We start from the raw sequence: 23,489 nt of genomic DNA, 5'->3' as shown, positions 1-23,489 counted from the left end.
GTAGGACCCGAGGAATCCCTGCCAGCCATGATTATCCGAGCCATCATCTCTGGATCTCTGTGCGTTCTGTATGCGTTCTTAATTAATGTTTATGGCAGTGTATAAATATTTACGCAGCGCTTAATTGTCAGCCCAAATATTAAACGTGCAAATGCGGCGAATAATGAAATGAGTGCCTGAATAATTGATATGTGCCGCATAAGCAAATAGTAATTGGCAGCAGGAGATAGAAAAACATGTAAACAATGTGCACGTTTGCTATTTAAAAAATGAAATTATTTCGTCGCAGCTGAGAAATTACATTACAATTGTACTGGTGTTTTAATTTACATTTGTTTTGATGTGGCTTAAGCTCGAGAAAAACAAAATGCTTCTCTTATTTACAGACTTAAATTTATTCACATGGATGTTTGTTTCAATATTTACACAAGCGACGGATGAAAATGTGTGATAATAAATAAACCCCTTGAATTTGTAATGAATTCCACTGAAGGGGGATTAGAATTTCTTTCAAAATATTGCTTACAGCGGTCCGCAAAAATATAATAATATCGGGTTTAAAGGACTCAGTATTTCTGAAGTTGAAAATTTAAACTCATTCATTCTAAAAATTGAAAAAACCACTAAAACCATAATATAAATTTCGAAATAAATTGATTTCTGTTGAAGCAAGCGTAATCCTCATAATTACAAACCAATTAATTTTTCAGTTCAACATTGCAAACCTACAAAAAACATGCGTTGTTTATACGTATTTTAATTTTATGTTTACTATCAAACATTCACCAGTTATGCACAACCATAATGTGTGCACATACATATATTTTACATTGCAATTAATGTCAGCCTTACACTCATGAAACGCGTATTTAATACCTCCGCCTCTCTCAGAGAGAGAGAGAGAGAGAGGAGAGAGTGAGCGCTTAGGTGAACAGCTGAGCGTTCTTAGAATTTGGACTACGTTTGTTTAGTTTTCCAGCGGCAGCTGATGAGCGGGGTGGAAAATTGCGTGTGAGATGCGTGCGGTGAATAAATGGTTCGGAAAAATGCCAGCAAATTTCAAAGTGCAATAGACTGTTTAGTAAAATCCAATCGCATTCAATCGAATTGAATCCGTTTCAATGGAATCCTTGAGTTCCATTCGGTTTTTGGAGAGCTCATAGAAACACACTTGTCGGCTGGTAATCAAACACCTGTTTGCCAATTGCTTTGCTGGGACTTACATGGAAATAAAAAGGCCTCAAAAGTAATCGAGCTGTAAAACAACTTTTTAACAAGCATCACATACTTTTTCTAAAATGATTCCAATGCTTAGAAATATTAAAGCGAATAATCCGTGCTCATTATCAGTTGTTTATGTTTATCAAAAGTTCTCCCTGCACATCATTGCCAGCTGCAAAAAATCGATAGCAAAAGAGAGTCGCCCCCACAAAAGAAATTCTCTCTTTTTTCGCGCATTGCGACTCTTTGGCTTCAGCAGTGCGGGAGTTTTTTTGAAGCGGAATTTCGGAATTTTAAAATTTTAAATCTTTGGAGGAAATCAATTCACCTCAATTGAAAATATTTGCCTACTTAAAGTGAATCAAATTTTGTTTGCAATATGCTTTCGCAGTTGCTAGAGGCCTTCCAGCGTCTGGTAAGTCAATTAAAAAGCCAATTTGTGTGGATTCGCTGCTGGTTGCCATTGCCGCAACATTTCTACGGTTTCCCGCGGGAAACTGAGTCACGGGCACGGCTGCGTCTACGTCTGCGGCAGCGGGAACGACTGCGGCGGAATCCCTCGGAACGTGGCAGTCACCAGCGGAACCGGCGGACAAAGCGCCGCCAGCTGGTCATGGACTACATCTTCGAGTGCTTCTTCGAGGACACCTTCGAGCAGATCTCCCGCAACGGCCTGCAGGACCGGCAGTCGCGGCGCGATGTCCTCGACCACCTGAGCTCCATCATCAAGGGCTGCAGCGGCGGACAGAACTCGCAGACGGACGAGGTGGCCGCCATCGCGGTGACGGCGGCCATGAGATACCACCGACTGGCCAAGGAGCAGAACGGACAGGTGAGCTTTATATAGATCCATAGTTAAAATGTATAAATATTTGCTTAAATGTTTTGAAAATGCATGACAGCCTAGCAAAGCAATCTCAATTTAATTAATAAAGCTTTGACAATCAGTCAGTCACCTGTACTTGAGCAAGAAATAAATAAATAGAACCAAAGCCAAGTGCAGCCATTTCATTGCAGAGTTAAATCCGTAAATAAATCTTAAAGTTCGCACTGAAAACCTGTGAGTAATTAGCCCAATAAAATTGCCTTCCTTTGGAGTCCAATTAAAGCGGATTTAAATAAGGCTATTTTAAGATACAGTTTGCATGAATATATGCATCTAATTGGTCTTTTGGAGTGTACGTAAATATGGCAAGTAGTTTTTGGCCAAATTTCCTTTGGCAGAGACTGCCAAACTTAATTTTCTTGCATTTTAAATGTGGGCTCTGCATATGGCAATTATTTATAATTTAAAAAGTAGCACTTCAGGTGGGATTCCCTCTCCCATTTCCGTATTCCCCAGGTCTGCCTCATGGGCAAGTATCACAACATCCTGTACATCGGCCTGCGCACCTGCTGGGATTGGGGAGTCCGGGACTCGGAGGTGGTCGTCAAGCTGCTGGGTAAGTGGAGTCGGGTCGGGCCAACTAAATAATTTCATTTAAATGTGCATATGCGTGCGTGGGCAAGTGTGTGTGTGTTTGTGAGTGTGTGTGTGGCAGGAGTTTCCTGTTTGCTTTTGGGCGTGGCTGTTTGCTTTGCATACTTTAATGAATTTCATACCATCGCATTGGATTATTACGCCCATAAGCAGGCAGTTTTCGCTTTAATCACGTGTGCCTGCTAATTGCGTTAAGAAAGTGTTGCTGATGTCGTTCTGTTGCTCTGTTGCTGGGTTGCTGCTGCATCGTAAAACTTGTAAAGTGCCTCAAAGTGTTGCAAGTTATTTGGGGCGTACGCATACTGCTGCTCTACGCTGCCTCTAATTAAAAGGCTGCGTAAACTTTTGCGAGCGAGAAAAGTGCCTGAAATTAATGGCATGCCTCTGTCAGGGGATCTGGACTCGTGTGCAATAAAACTTGCTCCTTGTTTGGTCCTGTCCTCACTCGCCAAGTTGCTTTGTTGCTGACTCCAGCTTTTTGGACTCTCTGGTTTGGCATTGTGGCCGCTTCCGTTTTCCCTTTTCCGCTGACTTCATTTCTGGGCTGTGCCAAAAAGCCAGCGAAAAAGCGAAACCGAAAGCCAAAAAACCAAAGAGGCAGCAACAAGTGCAGCCACGTAATTAGCTTTTTTATGGCTGCTGTTGTTGCTGCTGCTGTTGCGATTTGATGACATTATTCAACCGCTTTCTCCACTACCGACAATTTGCCTGCATGGGGGTCACAATGTCGCATCGGTCACAATGTGTATACAAATTCGGTTTATGGCATTACCCATTTCGAAAAGTTATCAGCGGAAAATAAAATAAAATGTGGCTTTTTCTATAATAATTAACTTATCACTATTTTCCTGTTCCTCTGGCTGACTTTCCATTTTCTGTGCAATTCAGTGGCCATTTATGAGTGCGAGAAGACATATGAGCGCATTTTCCTGGGCGCCCTATTTGGACCACATGCGCCGCACTTCATCGCCGGCTGGCGCAGTGACTTCCAGGATCAGGTGAGTCAGGTGGGGTAGGGTAGACCCCATTCTTGCCCCCGTGGAATAGACACCCATGTATGTCCTTTGTTCGCAGCACGAGAATGTCCGGGCGATGGTTTACTTTCTGAAGCACGCCACACGCGAGCAGCTCACATTGCCCGTCTGGATTCCGCGCTTCGAGCAGGAGCGACAGCTCAGGTGAGTCCTCAGCCCAATCTCCATTCCCCATCCACTTTCTCCGCGTTTCCACTTTTCCCACTTTCTCCGCGTGGCTTTCATGTGTCGCGCTCTTTTGCTGCCTCGAGCGATTTTCACACTAGCCAGGTTAATTGGATTGGTGTGCCATGCCGAGGTCTTCATTCCCCCGATGAGTTTTTTGTACTAGCTGCTTGCTTGGACTTTTTTGGAAAGCTTTTACTTCTGCAAGACACAGTAAGCCATAGTTTGCTTCTAAAGCAAATCTCATGGAATTAAAAATGAAACTGTATAAATCGGATCATGTGCCGAGATATCAGGCAACCTTAATGGCTTGCCAGTTTTGCACATAATGGTAATGTTTTCGGTAACAATAAGATACTATAAATAACCGCTGGGAATACAAGAGAATGGTGGACGAACGTGAAGGATAACCAGAGAAATGAAAGGATTTTAATTAAATTAATTCATCAGCCATTGTTGTGCCACCTACACAGAGTGTCTGTGTGGGTGCAGGAGTGTTTGTGTGTGTGTGTGTGTGTGTGACTGCCATAATTGAGTGAAAGATGGCGACAATTTACAACCACAGACACGACTGCGAATACACTTTTACAGAGAATGGCTCTCAATCACTGGCGGTGGCTTTCTCGCACTTCTGCTGGTGTCATGTATAATTAAGATTTTCATTTGCAGCTTGCTTTCAGGAGGTTTCGGGGGCGGTGTTTTTCCATTTTCCGACTTTTCCGTCCCTCACACATGCACATGTGTGTCCATGTGTGTGTGTGTGTCCCTGATGCGATAAGCTGAAAACCAACAGGCAGCGATGTAAACCTTTTGTTATTTCGGCTTTGTTCGCCAGCACTTCGGAGGATTAAAGTCAAAAATGCGTGTAATAAGCGCACAAAAGCATGCTCAACCCCACCACGCCCACTAATCCACACAGATAGAGCCCGCCCCCCCTTTGGCTATACCACACCACATACACTCACACCATTGCAGAGTTGACTGTTTGCGCTTCTTAAACAAACAGAAGGCAAAAAACATACTGACTGGCAAGCATTAAGACGACATTTATGATGCCCTCTCGCAAAACAGCAGCCAAAGTCATGAATAAGCGTTAATAGCTGCAAATGTATGTGGGGCCGTGACCCGAGTGTGTGTGTGTATGGGTGTGTGTGTGGGTGTATGGGTATTGGAAGTATGTGTGGAGACTGAGGAGCTGTGAAAAACAAGCAATGTGACAATAAACGTTTCGGCCAAATGCCGTTGAAGCTGCATAAATCAGTGCTGGAGCAGCATATTGCCAGTTTTCGCAGCACAGTGAGCACTCGTTAAGAACAATGACTATAAGAACAATGTTTTCATACGACAGTAACTGCATTGCAGAAAAGCAGCTAAAAAAGCAATAAAGCTTTATTGCCGAAACATTAAAGCCAAACTGTTAATGGAATGGAAAATGGATTACTTAATTCGGTAATTGCAGAGCTTAAATGGCTTAAAAAGGACAGTTGCATTATTGCACTGCTGTTTAGCATAATCCACTGCTAGTCCACCTGCTGACTTAATGACACCCGGAATAATTTATACCCTGCATATTGACACTGAAAACTGCACAAGTTGAGAACTCCCACACTTTTCATCGACTTGAAACCAAGTGCACACTGTATAGCAAAGACATTGACATTAAGACCCAGCTAATACTCGCTTAGGAGCCCATTAGACAGAAATTTGATTTGTCAGCCCACTCAGCAGCTGATTAAAGTGTTAATGTTTGACTTGGGGGCAAATCACTTCCGACTGGAGGAGGATATGCCAGCCACGAGGTGCTTTATAAGGCTATTGAGGAACCTGCCATGCGATGCGATTGGGGAATGGCTTGATTCTTGCAGGGACTCACTTTTATCGCCGCCAATAAAACGCAAATGAATTTGCCAAGCCAATTTCCAAGCTGTCACTGGATGGTGGCTCAAAATGCGCTTATCGTCTGCTGTGTGGGTTACTTCTACTTCCGGTTTATTGTGGTTTCTGCTCTTTTATTTGCCTACTTTTATGCGTAGACATAAAAGCCCCGTGTGTGTGAGTGCGTGTGTGTGTGTGCTGTGTCGGAAATGTGCTTTAAGTGCATTGTACATGCTAATGCCTGAATGGAGACAAACGCCCACCACTCACACAACACATTACGTATACGCAATGTCAAGTTGGGCACAGAAAAAAACATTGCAAGCTTCTGTGTGAAAAATGTCAAAGTGGAATAACTTCAAGCTTGGAAATTCCTCTTAAAGGTGTCTTAAAGTATGCGGTAACTTTGGTCGCCAACTTTAGTTTCAAGTAAAAATAAGGAGAGTGCTTCCTATTTTTTTCCGTGCTTTCTTTCCCGTAATGGAAGCAACAAGCGAGCAACTTAATTGAGGTCTGGCACCCACACAGGCTCATTTTCTCAGCTCCAGAGAGTCCTGCTAATGTGCGAAGCCCATTTTGATGCTTGTCGCCCATTTGGGCGGCCACAAAACTCACTCCAAATGCGGGGCACCAAAAACTAACTGACTTATCCGAATCCGGCTTTTTGTTCTTATTTTTTTGCAGATTCATTGATGTGCCCATTGAGTCCTGCGGCAAGTCCTCGCCCCTTCGCATTGCCCTGCAGGCGAACGCTCCCGAGCTGCTGCTCATACTGCTGAGGTAAGTCGTGGCCTGGAAAAGGACTTCCGGTCAGGGGATAGGGGAATGGCAAGTACCAGCGACTACCACTTCAATTAGCAAGAAATATGCAAAGCGGTCGCCACTTGGGCGCCGCAATGTATGCAACATAAAATACAAGACGCTTAGCATAAGCAAGTGCTCGCGAAGCCACAAGAAAACGCTTGCAGGCAGGCACCCAAGGAGCGGGTAGAGGAAGTAAAAGGAAAAATTATCATTAAATATGAAAGTCGCTGCCACAGCGAATTTGCATCACAAGGCGGTCTCCAACGGGTCTCGAGGTCCAAAAAAAATAGAAAGCAGCTTGTAAAAAGTTACGAGCATGCACTCGGTCCTTAGCTGAGATTCATAAATTTATATGTAAACGCCTGCAGTTTCGACTCGTCCTTCGTCCTTCGTCCTTGACTTTCGCCGTCGCGGCAATTTATTGTTTCCTAACTTGATATTGCCGCGGCCACGCCCCTCCGCTCCGCTCCGCCCCGCTTTTTCGCTGGCTTCGATTTCAATTTTTGATGCAGCGCCAAAAAGGATGCTTTGCATAAAATACGAGTATTGATTGCTGGCCAAAAAGGCGAGTCACAACAAAGTTCCTGTCGGCAAGTCCCGTCTGAGATGCTCGGCTGTCAAAGTTCATGTCGACGGCTGGCGGAAGGCAGCTTGAATTTCATTAGATCAAGATTTTCGCAAAAATTATTCAATTTCCGCAGGTTCTTCGCTCGGAGTGGCACATTTTTTCAGATTTTTTCTAGGAGTGACTTTCGTTACCGATTTAATAAGAGTGCTTACTTTATATATATTCCTTAAAAGTAGTAAATATAAGAAGTATAGTTTTTGAATACATCATCTTTAAATGTTTGACCTTGTTAAATACGAATTTCATTCCGAACTGCGCCTAAAGGCCTCCACCAAAATTCAGCTTCGAAATAGCTGCCAAATGAAATTCCGAATCATTTCTCTGGCGAAATCTTGAGCCCCCCTTCCCCATCCGCCGATTTGCAACATTATTTGCCTCCTTTGTTATACTACAAAATTAAAAGTGAATTCCCCTTCTCAAAAGAGGCGTAATGCGGAAAGAATTCCCATTATGAGGCGGAGGCCAGTTGTATATCGCAGATTCAGCATCGGATTGAGATTCCCGCCAGCTGTGCTGATTGCACCAAGCAAATTGCACTTGCAATGGCTTCGATTGATGGCAAATGTTTGAGTTTGGCTTGCCAATTCCCCGCTGCGCATTTCCCTCGGGTTTTCCACCGTTTTCCCTCATATTTTTGGAGGTGGGTTCAGCCAGTCTTTGCAGTCGGTTTTGGTTTTTGGTTTTTCGTTTTTGATTTTTGTTTCTGTTTCCGTTTCTGCGTCGTCGCCTTTCGGCCTCGACTGTTTTTTATTCAGATGCTGCTGCTGCTGTTTTTCCGAGTTACTGATGCTGATGCGCCATAAATTTTCGATATTGTTTCGCTTTTGTGTGTTTTAATTTGCGTTTCGCTCTGCGCTTTGTTGCATTTCCATTTAAAATTGGCCATAAAATATGCAAATGAATGTGGTGAGATGAATTCCTTTTTCGCTGGTACTTTTATTCGCTGCCAAATTGATTTACTAGCGCATAATTGCGCATACGCCATGTGGCTTGCGACAATGTTCGCTGGGCAAAGAGATAATATTTATATAATGTACCGGCGGTGAAAGAACACATAAATATGCGCAACATATAAATTACAATGCTTATCGGGCAGAAAACGAGAAATGCAAATGCGGGAGAGATCTTTGACAAACATTTTCAATTTTAAAAGTGACAACACTGCCGGCGCCAGTTGCAATTTGCGATTCGCACTTCATTTGCCATTTACTCAGGTCGCTGTGAGTGCAGTGAGAGAAAAGTGTTATTTATCTAACATTTCAGTAAATGTTTGGCAGTAACAGAAATTACTTTAAGTGACAACATTTCTCTCTCAGTGCACATGTGCACATTTCTGCTTCTGTGCGTGTGTGTGCTCGTGTGCAAGTGACACAACCGCGAGTCGTGTCTGTTCATTATTTCATTTGTACATTGTGTTTATCGGGGCATCTAGCATTTATTGCCGCCCCGCCGCCCCACCGCTCGGTTGCCCCACGACCTCTGACCCTTTGCATTGACCACAAGCAAACCAACTACGTGCTGGCAGCTTGTATCTCATTTGCAAACAGTTACCCACTCCCGACCGCTGGCACGCCCTCTCACCACCAACGCCCCCATCCGCTCCATCCGTTGCAGATACGGTGCCGCACCGCAGCCGCCGGACGGAGGCGCCTCCGTAATTATAGCGCTGCTCGACAAACTCATCGAGGATGGGCGTAATTACAGCTTCGAACTGGTCATGTGCCTCAAGATTCTGCTGCGCAATGTGGCCATGATTGAGATGCCCTTCAAGGTGAGCAAATGCCTATTAAATTAATTATCGCTACTGCAGTGATGCAATGAGTTTATAATGCAAGAAAACATTTAAGAAGTAGTTAGCAATAATAAAATTCCTCTTACTATTTCTTTTTCAGCCGCTTTTGTACGCTTCCCGCAGAGAGATGTTCTTCGATCGCTACGGCCGCCTGTTGATGGACAAGATTATCGGCAAAGAGCAGGTCTACGGAGTGCCCAGTCTTCGTCATTTATGCCGGTAATTATCAGCTTTGACCCGTAATTTTCCTAGGGCATGGAAACTGCTTCGAACACTTGACTTTGTGACCAAACCATGGGCTGCCCACGTCTTTTGGTCGGAAATGGAGATTAGGCGAGGGAGAATGGAGTCTGACAGCCATAATAAGTTTCACTTTTTTATTCAATTACTTTGGCTTAGGTCCGCCACGCTTGCTTAACTTCCTACGGCCAACGGGCAGACAATTCGGCCATAAGCCCCAAAAACGAAATAAGCGTAAGACAGGAGCCCCACTGACTGGCTGACAAACTGACAAACTGACAGACTGTCTGGGCATAAGTTGACAAGTTTCCCTCGTCCTGCCGTCTTTGTATTGTATTGTATTGTATCCAAAAGTGAGGTCGAAACTTTCCTGCTTGCATCACTGACTCGCCCCGGCCCAAAGTAGTCAAATGTCGGGGAACTTAATGAATTAAATCGATGTGAATTTCTTTGCCACTTTGATCGCTGTTCGAGTCGAGAAGTTTCTTCGATTTAATTCGAGAAGTTGTCGCCTGCAATTGATAAGCCTCTTGTGCGACTCCATATGCGGGGGTCTCAGGCCACATATGTGCCACTTATTTGTGGAGCACTCGGTGACCCGATGATGCCGGGTCCGGGTACACAAATATACAAATACACAAACATATTTGCCTCCTCCTGCTCGCGTGTCACAGAAATGTCCATTGACTTTGGCTCTCGTTTCAGCTGGGAACCCGTTTTCCAGCTTGTTTGCCAGTTTGTTTTTCTCTGGCCAATGTTTGCGATGCGAAAACTCGCGCTCTGGCCCTGCATTTCGCACAGTAAAGCATGGGTGTGAAGGCCAGAAAAAAATATACTTTTTAAAGTATATATAAAATTAAAGGCATCTTTTCTTTTCCGTTTCAAGCCCCCTTATTTGTTTCAAATGCTTTCTTTTATACAGATTTACTTTATATTCTGCCGTTTGTTTATTTGTTGAACAGTCAATAGCCACTGTATTTGCAATTGAGTTGGCGTCCACTTGTCGAGGCCTCAACAATGTACTCGAAATGAGCGCTTGATTTATATGTTCCGTCGCCGTTCCTCTTGGCTCTCCATCAAGCCAGCCATTTTGCGATTTCAACTTATGCAAATCTCTGTGGAAACCGCAGGAAATGCATGCATAACGCATTACATTGCGCATTGGCCCCGAAATCAGAGTCTTGAAGAGCATGTGACGATTGTCGTCGTCGGCGAATACATTGCGCATACGCCCCGGCATCCAGACTTCCGTTGAGGCGCCCACAAGTAGGCAACGCTTTTTGTGCCTGCTTTTATGGCTGCTCAGCGACTTCCGCCGCTCATCTTTTTCCCTTGGGCGGTGTCAGCTTGCTTTATTGATTGGTCGAATTTGTCGTCGGCGGCCATAAAGAAGCCAAAATATTGCCAAAACAGGGAAACTTGACGGGACAAATTAACATGGACATAAACTGCGGAGTTCCTTGCTGCATACCCCTGGCAGCTGATTAGCATGTTGTTACGCTCGCCGTGCGTTTTATGACGCCAATTTGGGGCTCACTTTCGCAAGAATTTCGGACAAGTTGCCGCTGCGCTCTCCTCTTCATCAGAAGGGCACTTTAGAACGGGCTCCACACACTGGCAAACTTTACAGGAAGCTTTCACTGCGGCTCAAAGTGGAGGGGCCAAAAAGAATCCGCTACCAATATCCGCTACTTTAACTTCTTCCTCTAGTTTCGCAGGCAACTTTAGTGAAAGTTCCTGCGTGAGGTTTTTCGCTCTGGCTGCCTTTCACTCACGAGAAAAGTTTTAAGCACATGAACTTTGTTTGCTGTGCGGATTTTTTTAGTTCGCCGTATGAGCTTATTGTGTGAAACTTAAATTAATTTATGAAATATCCCGCTGAGATTGACAGAAGCAGTGCCCGAAACCGAGAAAGTATCCTTGAGCAGCTCAAGAAACATCGATCCTGTGAGCAATTATCAAGACATCACATTCATCAAGTCATAAATTAATACTACATTACAGTTTAAAGACTTCAACATGGATTTTGTATTTCCAGCTGCTGCATCCGCGATGTCCTGCGGATGCACAACCAACTACCCAACGGCATCGACACGCTGAGGCTGCCAAAGCGCCTGCAACGCTACATCGATCTCACCGAGGAGCTCGAAGGACCCGAGGCACAGGACAATGAGGACAAGGATCAAGGAACTTCCTTGGCAAAATGCAAGCTGGGAAGCGAGGTGTCCCGACTGGAAACCATCAGCAGTGCGGAGGAGAGCGAGGACGAGAGTGAGAACCAAGCGCAGCTCCTGCAGGCTGTCACGGATCCGGAAAAGGCTGCACTGGCGGCTTTTATGGCCACCGGCGATGGAGCGTACACGGAGGAGGCCAAACAGGCGGCGGTGGAGGCCTACGTGGCAGCCTGCCCGCCCGATTTCGATCCCGACTTTCCGCCAATTTCGCTGCCCGGGGAGCCCAGATAGCAAAAAACACCTAGTACTTTAGCAGCAGCACTCACCGATAGGTTTCTTCGCTGACGTTGATGCGACCCGGAACGCCGGTGGTCTCCGTCCGGCTGGTGAGATTGACGGTGTTTCCGAATAGACAGTAGCGCGGCACTCTGTTGCCGATCACTCCAGTCACCACTTCGCCGGAATGGATGCCTATGGTGATTTGCTGCAAAAACAGGGACCAAACAAAGAATTTAGAATTGTAGAATTTGTAAGCTTATCTAGAAAAAATAAAATGAAAATGAGTTTGTACAAGAATTAATCGGGCCTTGCTGGATCTTGAAAGGGCACTTCATTGCGCTAATAAACTTTCGCCAGCCAGTGTCCCATCATCAACACCCCGAAAAGTTGCCAACCGCAACGGAATGTAGCTGCAAAAACCAAGCGAAAGTTGCCACAATTACTTTCCGAAAACTTGCAGCAGCAGTAGGAAAAAGTTTTCTTTAATTAAATTTAAAACGAAATGAGCGGCGACCAGAGAGAATAAGAGCAAATCCCAGCCCCGCCCACAGTAGGTCCTTGTTAGTAGGTGACGATGCTGAAATCCAAAGGCGAGAGTCCTGCCAAGGCAGAGGGTTTCGCAGAAACGCAGAGCCAAGATAATATGTGTAAATGGGTAAAGTGCCAGCAGTTCAGCGAGGAAAGCGAAGGACAAAAGTTGTAATTATCAGAAAAACATTACATAAAACTAATCGCCTAGGCGGCGTAGTGCGATAAGAAAAGTATCAAAAGTTTTGCAAGCCAAAAGTGCAGAAAGTCTAGATGAGAAAAAAATTCGCAACAAAATCGAACTCAACTGCATTGCTGATGAGTGATTCAACAGCGAGCTTAAAGGCAGAAGTCAATCAATTAGTTTCCTTTGATTATATGATTGCGAAATCGGATAAACATTGCAGCTATCCAATGGTTTCAAACAAACACTGATTTCTACAAACAATTTTTCCAATTAGAGTAGGAAAACTTCTTGCCAGAAAATGCTAAAGGACATTACACACAGATTGTCCATTCAAGTTCAAAACAATTTTCTGGAAAATTGCTGATTTATTTTTAGCCAACAGCCACGATGCATGGCAGTAAGGAAAATGATTTTCCTGGTTTCGCCCTCGAGTGTATAAAATACATAGCAACTGCAGAAAGTTTTTGCTGAGAACCGAATCAATATTTATGGACTGTAAGCACAGGAAGTAGCCAACAAAGAGTTGAGTTGAGAAAAACTGGCAGGAAAAGCGGGAAAAGAGGCAAAAGAGGGCTGGAAGCAAAGTTTTTGCATAAAGAAAAACATCGGTATAATTGGCTTCATAAACGGAGGGGGAGGTGCCGGGCGGAATGACTAGCTGCTGCTGCTGCTGCTTTTTATCAGGATTTAATGAAGCGCAAAATGACGCCAGTGGCGGCAAGGGGGTTTCCTGGGGGCGCAAAAGGGGGAGGTGGCAGAGAGTCCTGGGAAAGGGCAGTGCAACAGGCTCGGATGTCGTGTCCTAGTTTTTGCCATTAGTCGCCCGTGGCGATTGTTAATTGGATTTCGAGCGATCTATCAAACGCTGACTCGATTCTCAAATTCCCCTTCCCGGTTTTTCGTCCACAACCGAAGGGGTTTCCCACTGCATTACCAAAGGCAATCAGTCAAATATGAAACACTGACAGCCACAAAAACTTGACTGCAGTTGCGGCGAGGCCAGATGGAAATGGAGACTAGTTGGGGCTTATGGCTTATGGTGGGCGGAACAGATGGATGATCCCAGGACAAAAAGAAGACTTCCTTACGAGGACATCCAATGGCAAGACGATAAGGTAATGGAATTTCAGCAACAGAAAAACAACAACTCTGACAATAAAGCCAAGTGACACAAGCCCAAGCAAGAGTTGCTAAGTTTGAGTGGGTGGCTATGACACAGGCACGCAGATTCTGGGACATATCTACTCTAGGGTGAGCCGGATATTATATTTTATTAAACACTATTTCAATTCAAAACGAATATTTCCTCTCTTTAATATTTCATATTGAGTAATTCGAAATATCTTATAGTTATCTTTAAGCTTGGTATCCTTTTCCCGCTTTGAGCCACCCTAATATACATACAGATGCCAAGACATGTGCAAAAAGTGACTGACAAGCCACAAGCATTGTCCACACGTACAATGCTGTAATTGTGAAGGATGCCATCAAGTGGGGCATCCGCATCCTCGTCCTCACACTCGTCCTCGCCTCGTCCTGCGGACGAATAGCCGCCCCCTGCTTCCCCCTCTTCATATCCACATTTATCTGTGGCCCTGCATGTGTGCAGTGTATTTTAAGCCCGAGCCCGAGCACTCAAAGCAAAAGTGTTTAAGCCGAAAAAAAGATAGTAACAGCAACAGCAGGCAAAAGGATGGAGGATGAAGGCCTCGTCACCATCCTCGGCCAAGTTTCAACGTCTCTGGTGACAGTTGACGGTCAAGTGGCCACTGGCAAGGATCCGAGACCATGCACCATGGTACAAGACGCGTCCTTTGACATTGTGTGTCATCAATTTTGAATTAATTTTAGCCATTTTCGCAGTTTTCTTTCCAAAACTTTGCGCCCACGCCCTTCGCAGAGAATGCGAAACTTTGGTAAATGAACTTTTTTCGCACTTGCCTGCTGCCACAAGTTGTTAATATTTTACGTGCACTTGCCACTCAATCCGGGCAGTCGAGGGTTAAAAGATTGCGCGGGACGAAGGGCGAGGGACGAGGAGATAGACATTGAAATTTATGCGCCATTGAGTTGCTGTTGCTCAAAATGGCGAATGGCAAATGGAAAATTGCAAATGGCGAATGGCGAATGGCGCATTCAGCAACAAATTGTGCGAACACGCTGAAAGTTGCATGCTCACACGAACGAACAAAAACACGAGCGAGACAATTTTCCAACTACTTTCAATGCGCACAATTAGAGTGGCGGCCCCCCTGGAAAAACCCAGCATTTTCCTTGCTCCAAACCCCGCATTTCATTCGCGGGCACTTGAGCAACTTGAGCTCAAGTTGTCAGTTTTGAATGCATTTTGTTGCTCGGCAAAGGCTGCACAAAACATGGCACAAAACGAAAGACGCCGAAATATGCTAAATGTGATGAAAAGCGAAGTCGAGACTCAAATACAATTGCGGAAAATCTAACGAGTTTTACTTGTACTAGTTCAAAGCGAGAAGTTTGCCCTCACAATACATCAAAATCACAGAGCAAAGTGTTCATTCATAGTTCATAGTACCTAAACGTTTGTGGTTATATTCGGATTAAGATATATTCAAAGGTGATGCACATTTATTTCAACACTCACCACTGGATTGGAGCCCATTTTGACGTTCTTGGCCATGTCCATCATATCGAGGGCCACCCGTGCCATGCACTTGGCATGATCCTCGCAGTGGTCGGGCAGTCCGGAAACGGCCATGTACTTATCGCCAACTGTTTCCACCTGAAAGCACAGACATGCCAATCAGTCCTTTAGATGGACCAAATGGAGGAGAGGTGACCCGAAAAAAGGGCCGCAATTGCAGCGTGTTTGTGGTTGGGTAAAAAGTGTAATTAAGTGGGCATTGCAAAGGGGGAATTGCCTGGAAGCCCACCAGCATTTGAACTCTGACCCACCTTGTACACGTTCAGGTTGCGCTTGGAGTCGGTCAGAGCATCGAAGACCGTGTAGAGCTCATTCAGCATTTTCACGATTTTCATGGCCCCATCGGGATCCGTGTTGGCCGCACAGTATTGGCCAAAGCCCACGATGCCGGAGAACATCAGCGTCACGGAGTCGTAGCTGTCGAATGGCAACGGAAGTGTAGTCTCATAAATAAACGGACACAAATATGGCAAATTGCTTGCATTTTCCGCCATGTGAGAAGGAGTGCACAGTGAGAGGAGTAAGGTGATTGTAAGCTATATATTAGCACACTTTTATACACCCTTAAGCAGGATTTCTCTCTGTGTACTCCCTCTGCCATAGGGAGAAGGTAAATTGACTTTTTCTTACCGCTTGGGCGGCACAGGACGCTGATGTCGTAACTCATTGGCCACCGACTTTGGCAGCACCGAATAGAGCAGCCTGAATGGAGAGAGCAGCCAGGATGAAACAGGATGAAACAGCAGCAGAAAGAATGCAGAAACATGGAAAAGTAATTTCAATTTCGCGCCTGAGAGAATTGCGCGCCATTAAGGAGTCGGTGCTGTCATTTGTCATTTACCTGTCGGTCTTCTGCTTCTCGCTCTCCAGATCGCGAAAGGTCTGCTGCAGCTTGTCGGTGAGCATTTCCAGGTTCTTGGTGAGCTTGTACTCCGCCTCGAACTTCTCCGAGAGCAGCACCAAATCCCTGGCAGCGTCGTGCAGCGGCACATCCGAGATGTAGAGTCCCTTCCTGCAGAGCAAAAAATGAAATAAACAGGACACATTCCACGTTCAACGGCGAGTTCAAAGATGTGGCACGTGGGTGTTAAAATGGAAAAATGACACGCATTTTGTTTTACTTAAGACTTTTTGAAATCGCCAGGCAGCAAATAGAATCCCAGCGTAGAACATAAGCAAAGAGGAAACATTTTTAATGTCACCCATAAATTCAGCCAGCTGAAGGCGCATTTGTTTCAATTTGAATGTGCGAGCAAAATACCATAAAGGTTTTTCCTAATGCCCCATTAGGGAGCTAATGCCTTTAATATGGTGCGGCTCTAAAATCAGGTTAAGACACATTCGCCGCATTATTAAACTTAAAATCATGTGTTTCTTTTTTTAAAGATTATTTTCTTAATTAAAGCCGTATTTCAGTACACTAGTAACTGATGCCTTATGAGCACTTTTAGCCCTGGCTGCTGCCACCTTCCTGTTGTAATCCTTATTAACTCGTACTTACTTGGTCAGATCGTCCAGATTCATGACACTGGGATAGCACTGAAACAGTATCCGATCCGTTTCCGGAATGTACATCATTTGCCCCTGCGGAGTACAATGGAATAACAGATTATTTTCGGGTGCCGCGGGTGAGAGGCATTGCAATAAAATTGATTTTTATGCCGCACTCTGTGGCAGGCCAAGCATTAAGTTTAATGCCACGGGGCGGCTGTGCGTAAGGGTCCTTCGGAGTTTCGGAATTTCGGAATGGGACTTTCATAACCGTGCCAGACACATTGATGGCTTGTTGGCGTTGGCCCTTCACCTCACTTTGCTCACCTTCAGTCTCAGAAAACGCTGCTCGTGCCGGCTGCTCATGGCCCCCTGACGCGTCTGCAGGACATAGATGGTGTTTATGTGGGACAGGATGTTCTCGAAGTTGAGCTGCAGGTGCGGCCGGATGGCCTCCACCACCTCTATTAGGGAGCAGTTCTCCTCGGCAACTCTGAGGGGTACACAGCGAGAAATACAAAGAATCAAACTTAGAATTAAAATTTCAGGATTCCACATAATTCACTAACATCTCTTGAAAAGGTGTCTAAAAGTGTGCCACATTACATTTAGTGGAGCTCATACTTTTAAACGCCTTTAAGAGCACTTTTTTGCAGTGTACGCAAAAGTGAAGGGGCTGGGGCAAATCCGAGCGCCACCCAGCTAATGGCCACTAATCGCAAACAATGGCTCATAAGTAAATGGCGTAATGCAAGCCGTTAGCAAGGACTCACCTGGGAATGACTCGAGACACAGCCTTGCCGGCCTGAACGATTTTCATTTGCCTATCGAACATCAGGTGGAAGGGGAACACCTTGCAGAAAGTGGCGGGCGATATGAGTGGAGCTGTGTGACGAGGATGGGTCAGCATTTGCAGCCGGATTAGCCAGGCAATTAGCCTGAGTAGCACAAACAACACACTCACCTTCGCAGAGGAACTCCATGTCGTCGGGCACCTCGTCCTTTTTGGCATCCACCTGCGACTTGGCGGCCACATTGATCTCCCGTATCAGGAACTGCACGTGGTCGTACCGCTCGATGTCGTCACTCTTGTTCTTCAGCAGTCGCAGGCACTTCTGCTCCTTGTCCCCATCGCAATCGAAGCTGTCCTGGGCGATGGGACACGTGCTGAGCGCAATGGAGGGATCTGCAATTTTAGCACAACTATATAGGTAGGTATTGCACAAGTAATGAAGCAGACAAATCTGTTAAGTCCAGTGGGTCAGAAAATACAATTTAGACATGCAAACCATATCTGACAGTTTGCCGATACGAATTGCATACAAAGTAATGGCTTTTTATGGAACAAAAAACGCTTTTTAGCTGGTTAATAATACATTTAGCAGGCAGCCAGCCAGTTGTATTAAAATCAGAGCAATGTCACAAAGTTTTCTCGTTATTATATCGGCGGGCTGTTCAATGAAATGAATAAATAAATAAATAAAGCCCGGCCAGTCAATACAGTTTACATTTATTGTCATGGCAGCTCTGTGAATTCCGCAATATGTTAATCGTGGCGACTGTTTTTTGCATTATTTGCTTTTCCGAGCCTTTGCCTTCATGCTTGTTACCTGTCTCGCTGGCAATCTGTTGGCCATCGTTGTTGTTATTCACGTTGACGGTGTTGCCGTTGTTGGCCATTCCATTATTGCTGCTGCCATTGCTACTGCCATTGTGATTATTGTTTCGCTCGGCATCCGTCGAAGGAGCCAGGACAACCGTTGCCGATCCCGTCGTCGTCGCCGTCGTCGTCGTGGCCACCGCGTCCTCCAGCAGCTGCTGATTCTCCCGGGCGATGGCCCGCTCCTTCTCGGCCTCGTCGATGGGCTCTCCCTTGCGCTTGACAATGTCGATTTCCACCTCGACGCCATGCAGCTTGGATGCAACGGCCTGTGAGCGGTAGATATAAGATATAAGCGAGGCAGAGGCGTCAATGGCTGCCCCTCAGGGAATCGGGAATGGATAGGGGAATGGAACTGGGACTGAATATATATCTCACCTTGACGATGCCGATGACTATGTGCTCGAGGCCAGGCCGTTCCGAGTAGTAATGCAGGAGCAGCTCGCCATCCTTCTCCGTGCAGCGGAAGGAGGGAGCCCGCATTCCAGGGTACAGGGTGCCCAGGTGGTCGTGCAGGGCATCCAGATTCTGATTGTTGCACAGAGAGAAAAGAGTAAGAAAGTAGGATATATTATCTAAGCTAATGGGTTCTAGGCAAGAAACTTGTCTTAAAAATGAAACATTGTGAATAAAAAGTCATTCGATATCTTCGATATTGGTGAAAATCATGCTGTCCGTGGAATTTAAAGTGAATTGATGGCCCGCATTTGTGGCATTTATTCTCCGTGCGCCATTGTTGTTGTTGTTGATGTTGCGGTGGTGCAGACGAAAAAATTCAATTTCATTTTTCATTATGACAAAGGATTCGAGAAGCATTTGCGGTGAAAAATGTGGAAAATTGAAAATAAATCGAATGTGAGTGCAACAAAAGGCGTCGAGGGAAATGGGTTACGGTTCGGTTTTGAGTGGGCAAACTGGCCGATGTGGGCGAAGTGTGCGCTCAAGCAAAATACTTAATGCTTATCAATGATGGCGAATGTCGAACTCAGGAAGGAGAATGAGACCAAAACCGAGAAACTGGCAAGGGAGCAGCATGAAGCATGAAAAATGACTTAAAAGTCGATTGGCCAATGCAATTGTGTCGCAGTTGCATGGCGTATGAGTGTGAAATGGCCTTCAATTAAGTGGAACTGTGAGATAAATCGAAAAGTATAAAGCGAAAGTACCTGAAGGAAATCCCGCGGCGTGGCTCCCAGGACCTGCAGGATCTTGTCGTAGCCCGAGTCCTGGCAGAACTCGAAGAAGGTCTTTCCGAAAAGCTCCAGGATGTCATCTGCGGGAATATCTTTAAGAAACAATTGTGGGAAAGTGGAGAGAGAGTAGAGAGTTGGTATTTTATGACCCACATATGTTTGCATAACAGAAAAGCACCAGCTAACTACTTACTGAGTATCTCGACAGCTGCTCCAATTAGATTGTATGTTATTTCATCGTCGTAAATTTGTCGCACCAGAAACTGTCCCTCCATGCTGACCATGGCCTTTTTCCTGAATTCCGAGCCGAAACAAGCCGAGCCGAGCCAAAAATAAGCAGCCATCAAAATCGAGTCAGGCGAAACCGCAAAATGTGAAATGGCAGCGAAGGGTTTTCCACACAAACGAAAAAAAAAGAGAGAGTGGCAAATACATTAATTTTAATTAAATTGCTTCTGTGCTCGTGAATTTATGAGTGAGTGGTTGGCATTCCTCCACTCTGTGTCTGTGTGTGTGTGTGTGTCTGTGTGTTTTTGGCGGCCAGCTGCCCATATGGCGGTCACTTTATATGCTCTTTCATATTTATGTTTTTAATTAAGCAATGAAGACGAAATAAAGCCCTTCAGATGAGAAATTTTGGTCAGCCCTAAAATGGGGCGAGGGTTTCAGCTTTCCTTTGCAGGCTAAAGGATTTTTCAAATGCCCCTCCTTTTGTGTTCTTTTGGGCTTTTGAGGAAATTTAATAAAAAGTGAGTTGGGCAGCTGAAGTTTTAATAATTTGAAGAAAGAACTGACATATTTTCATATTATTTTTATTGGCTATAATTGCTTTTGCCTAAAAAAGTTGTTTGGATAACTCACTTATGTCTGAAAGGAACATATTTATCTCTGTGAGATAGGATATTTTCAAAGTTAATAAAGCAAGCAGTTATTAAGCGTAAAGCAGTGCCAGCACTTCCGGCTTAAGGCTCACCACAGCAAGCAGTTTAAACACAATGTGTGCTATTTGTTTCGCCTTGATCTCTTAGTTTCTTGCCTTTCAGCATTCAGATAAAGCATAATGCGGATTGTAAAGTCGGTTTTAAGCAGCCAAATCCTTTAAGTTTCTCTCAAAAGTTAGCAGGATTTCGGGTAAGTATTTTATATTCCTCGAAGAAACTTGCCCGCTATTTGCATTGAATAACAATAATACAGAAAAAGAAAAGCCCGCTGCCATTCGCCTTTGTGAACATCGTGCAAATCGACTTTATTATTTAATAGAACTTGCGCCAAGCTGTTACCAAAACAAATTGAATACAACGTGCCGGCACAGAGAAAGTAACCCGGAGAAAGTCGGGAAAAAAACGCCAACGTTGCAGAATCGAACATGAAAATCGTATGGGGGAGGTGGGTGGTGGGTGGTAAGGAGGAAAAACGTAATAGAAAAGTAGATTTTGTACGTGCGAAAGTTTTTCCATTTTCCCTACGCAAAACTTCTGATTTGTCGGGACAAAGTGGGCGTGGCATCGCAGGTGAGCGAAGGCGAAATGCGGCTTTTCATTATTGCTCATTTCAAATGCGAAATGCTGTTGGATTGCAGAAAGTGTCAGCAGCTGTCGCTGAAATGCGAGAAGTACTTGCACCCCTGCTAAGATTGAGTTGTTGCAACCGAAAACATTTAATATTGCAATCTCTAGCACAGGCCCACACATGTACTTATTTTATTGTGGAAGCTGACTTTTAATTTCCTGAACTGCCAGCGGACATTGAATAGGAAACAGGAACCTGAAAAAGAGCTTGCCAGCCAAGAAGACCAAGGCAAGTTCCTGCATATTACACACCAAAATGGAAATTGATTTTCGCCATGCAATTTATTATTCTATAAAATATATGGCATGCGGTTGAGTGAGGGAAGCTCGAAATTAAACCAAGATTTATGGCAAGTGCATACATAAATTTTACGACAACGCAACTTAAAGTCCCGAAAATGGCCAGTGAACTGGAATTGAAGATTGCAGCTCGCCCAGTATACGTATAAATTCTGGTTTCATTTAATTGCTCCGTTGAGCTGAGGTGAGAAGCTTTCACCATCATCTGCAGGCGGTTACTTTCGCCTAATGCTTCTATCTGTGCGCAATATAATTTCATAAAGTCAACACTCCAGCGGCAAAATGTCTATCATTTTTATTGTGCCAGCTAGGCAGCATTTTGTGCCGTAAATTAAATTATGTTGCACGTTTTCGCCCAGCTTACCTGCCGCCCAACACTGCGTATGATTGATTTTTATTGATTTAAATGTGCGTGCCTCGTGCGTCGACGAGTGTGTGTAAGCTGTCTGTCTGTCTGTCTGTCGGTCTGCATTTCGCAGATTCGCCTTTTGATCGACTACTTAATTGAAAAAGTTAATGTGCGTGGAGAAAGCGAAATTTGTCCATCGGATTCGGGCACGTTTTTCTTCGTTCGTCTCTCTTTTTCCAAATTTGTCATTAAATCTCCGCTCACACACACCCACACAGCAAAAAAGTTTGCCATTAAATTTTAGCACATTTGCGGCAGCATAAGCGTCAATTAATACGAGCTGTAAAAATTAATTACGCACACACGAAGGCAATTTATGGTGCCATGGTTATGGTTGTTCCTTCATCTTTTACTGGATATTGCGTATACGCCGCGCTGGTCTGGCAAATGCAAGGCGACACTTAGTGGCTTCCTCGCGCCCCGCCGCTTTCATTACAAATTCAATTTCCGCTGGGCAACCCAGCCTCAGCTCCAGCCCCAGCTCCTTTAAACTCATTTAAATATTGTTTACTCAGTGACAACGACAGGCGGCCGAAACTAAGTGGCTTAATCTGCGAAAACGGCCAGGGAGCCAAAGAAGCGAATAAGAAATACGAAAACATTTCGCGCCTAAGTAGCTTAGGCCAACGCCCAAGTGTTTTTGTTTTGCCTCGCGATTGTTGGTTTAAGTTTCACGCGCATTGCCTTTTCAGCATCGAAAGTTTATATATACTGTATATCGTATCGTACTGTGTGAATATCCTGTGTACACATCCCTCAGCAGCAGGCCACTGCTTTGGTTTTGGTGGCTCTCGCGCGTAAATATTATTATTTAATATGCCAATCGCAGGGCCATTCGCAGCTCCACTTTCTGCTCTGTGTTTCTGGGATGTGGATGTGAATGTGAATGAAAAGTGCCCGACCCGAGGAATTTACGCGTCACTGCCACGCTCTCTAACTCTTGTTTTCCCGCCCTCGCATTTCCCATTTTCCCTCGCATTGCCTCGGATTGCCTCACATGAGTCTCACTTTTTATGGCAGGGCATTAAATCGCTTTATTATGAACTACTTGTTGACTTTTGGCAGCTCAAACTTTAAGTTGGCTTAGCTTTTGCTTTCGCCAGAGTGAGCGCCTCGCGGCAAACCGCAAAGTGAGTAAAATCCATAATCAATCAGCTAATTCGGGTCTGAGGATGACTTTGCGTGCGGTTGGGTGAGGAATTCCTAATGAGTTCGTTACGAGAAGATGATAATTGTGGTTTCGCCATCTCGTTTCGCCATCTTCGACTTAACAAATCAGCCCGCAGCTGTTTCTGACGTGCACCGCAGAAGTTTGGATGCGAATGTGGGCTGCACATGCAACCAGCAGACAGCAGAGGCCATCCAAATAGGACAGAAATTAAAAAAATATTTGGCTACCTAGAGAGCAGTTCAAATAAGTTAGTTCATTGAAAGTGAAATCTTTATTATCTAACATTTTTATAGATTTAAATAAATAAGACCTAAGTATTTTTAGCTTCACTGTCTGCGAGTAGTTATGCACTCGCCCATTGAAATGGTTTACACACATATGAACGAACTTAAACTAACCGACATTAGTGCATTTTCTTGGCAGGCACTTAGCCAACGAGAAAATGGAGAGAAGTCTCAGCCTTGCAGCGAGGTGAGAAGGATCCTATACTATAATGTGTGTGCCTGGCTGGGTTTAATGATGCCAGCTAAACGCCTGCACTTTTCGGAATAGAGTATGCCACAGTCAGCTTAAGACGGGCCAACTGGCATTTGAAATTTTCCAAGTAGCT

The 23,489-nt window shown here is 44.8% G+C and overlaps 2 protein-coding genes across 6 annotated transcripts in view; one reads left to right on the top strand and one right to left on the bottom strand.

The window, feature by feature from the left end:
- Window positions 1-23,489, bottom strand: part of LOC120454578 (guanylate cyclase soluble subunit beta-1) — a 44,354-nt gene that overhangs the window by 8,165 nt on the left and 12,700 nt on the right. For both annotated transcript variants that reach the window (XM_039639982.1, XM_039639983.1), the window contains exons 4-16: window positions 19,625-19,725; window positions 19,405-19,523; window positions 18,617-18,766; window positions 18,189-18,507; window positions 17,543-17,764; window positions 17,352-17,463; window positions 16,906-17,071; window positions 16,589-16,671; window positions 15,929-16,099; window positions 15,718-15,789; window positions 15,339-15,504; window positions 15,028-15,165; window positions 11,740-11,897 (exon numbers count right to left, since the gene is read on the bottom strand). In XM_039639982.1, coding sequence (XP_039495916.1) covers window positions 11,740-11,897; window positions 15,028-15,165; window positions 15,339-15,504; window positions 15,718-15,789; window positions 15,929-16,099; window positions 16,589-16,671; window positions 16,906-17,071; window positions 17,352-17,463; window positions 17,543-17,764; window positions 18,189-18,507; window positions 18,617-18,766; window positions 19,405-19,523; window positions 19,625-19,725 — 1,977 coding nt within the window. The remainder of the gene's footprint in view (window positions 1-11,739; window positions 11,898-15,027; window positions 15,166-15,338; window positions 15,505-15,717; window positions 15,790-15,928; window positions 16,100-16,588; window positions 16,672-16,905; window positions 17,072-17,351; window positions 17,464-17,542; window positions 17,765-18,188; window positions 18,508-18,616; window positions 18,767-19,404; window positions 19,524-19,624; window positions 19,726-23,489) is intronic.
- Window positions 966-11,989, top strand: LOC120454579. Of its 4 annotated transcripts, none has more exons than XM_039639985.1 (9): window positions 966-1,036; window positions 1,613-2,053; window positions 2,564-2,663; window positions 3,590-3,699; window positions 3,776-3,879; window positions 6,460-6,555; window positions 8,822-8,978; window positions 9,100-9,218; window positions 11,278-11,989. In XM_039639985.1, the coding sequence occupies exons 1-9, from the start codon at window positions 1,034-1,036 to the stop codon at window positions 11,702-11,704; spliced, it is 1,557 nt and encodes a 518-aa protein (XP_039495919.1). In that variant the 5' UTR covers window positions 966-1,033; the 3' UTR covers window positions 11,705-11,989. The 4 variants fall into 4 exon arrangements, with proteins under 4 accessions (XP_039495919.1, XP_039495920.1, XP_039495922.1 ...); XM_039639986.1 differs by having other exon boundaries at window positions 985-1,246; XM_039639988.2 differs by having other exon boundaries at window positions 994-1,181.

Source organism: Drosophila santomea, chromosome 3R (genome assembly GCF_016746245.2).
Source record: "Drosophila santomea strain STO CAGO 1482 chromosome 3R, Prin_Dsan_1.1, whole genome shotgun sequence".
NCBI classification, from domain to species: Eukaryota; Metazoa; Arthropoda; class Insecta; order Diptera; family Drosophilidae; genus Drosophila; species Drosophila santomea.
Note: the sequence above shows the minus strand (reverse complement) of the source record. Positions and strands in the feature narration are given on the sequence as shown.

Bases quoted from the DNA above. Each gene is read 5' to 3' on its own strand.
- LOC120454579 (XM_039639984.2), top strand. From the start codon at position 1,601: ATGCTTTCGCAGTTGCTAGAGGCCTTCCAGCGTCTGGTAAGTCAATTA. The intron at 2,054-2,563 runs GTGAGCTTTATA...CGTATTCCCCAG, and splicing joins CCAAGGAGCAGAACGGACAG to GTCTGCCTCATGGGCAAGTA. The intron at 2,664-3,589 runs GTAAGTGGAGTC...TGTGCAATTCAG, and splicing joins GGTGGTCGTCAAGCTGCTGG to TGGCCATTTATGAGTGCGAG.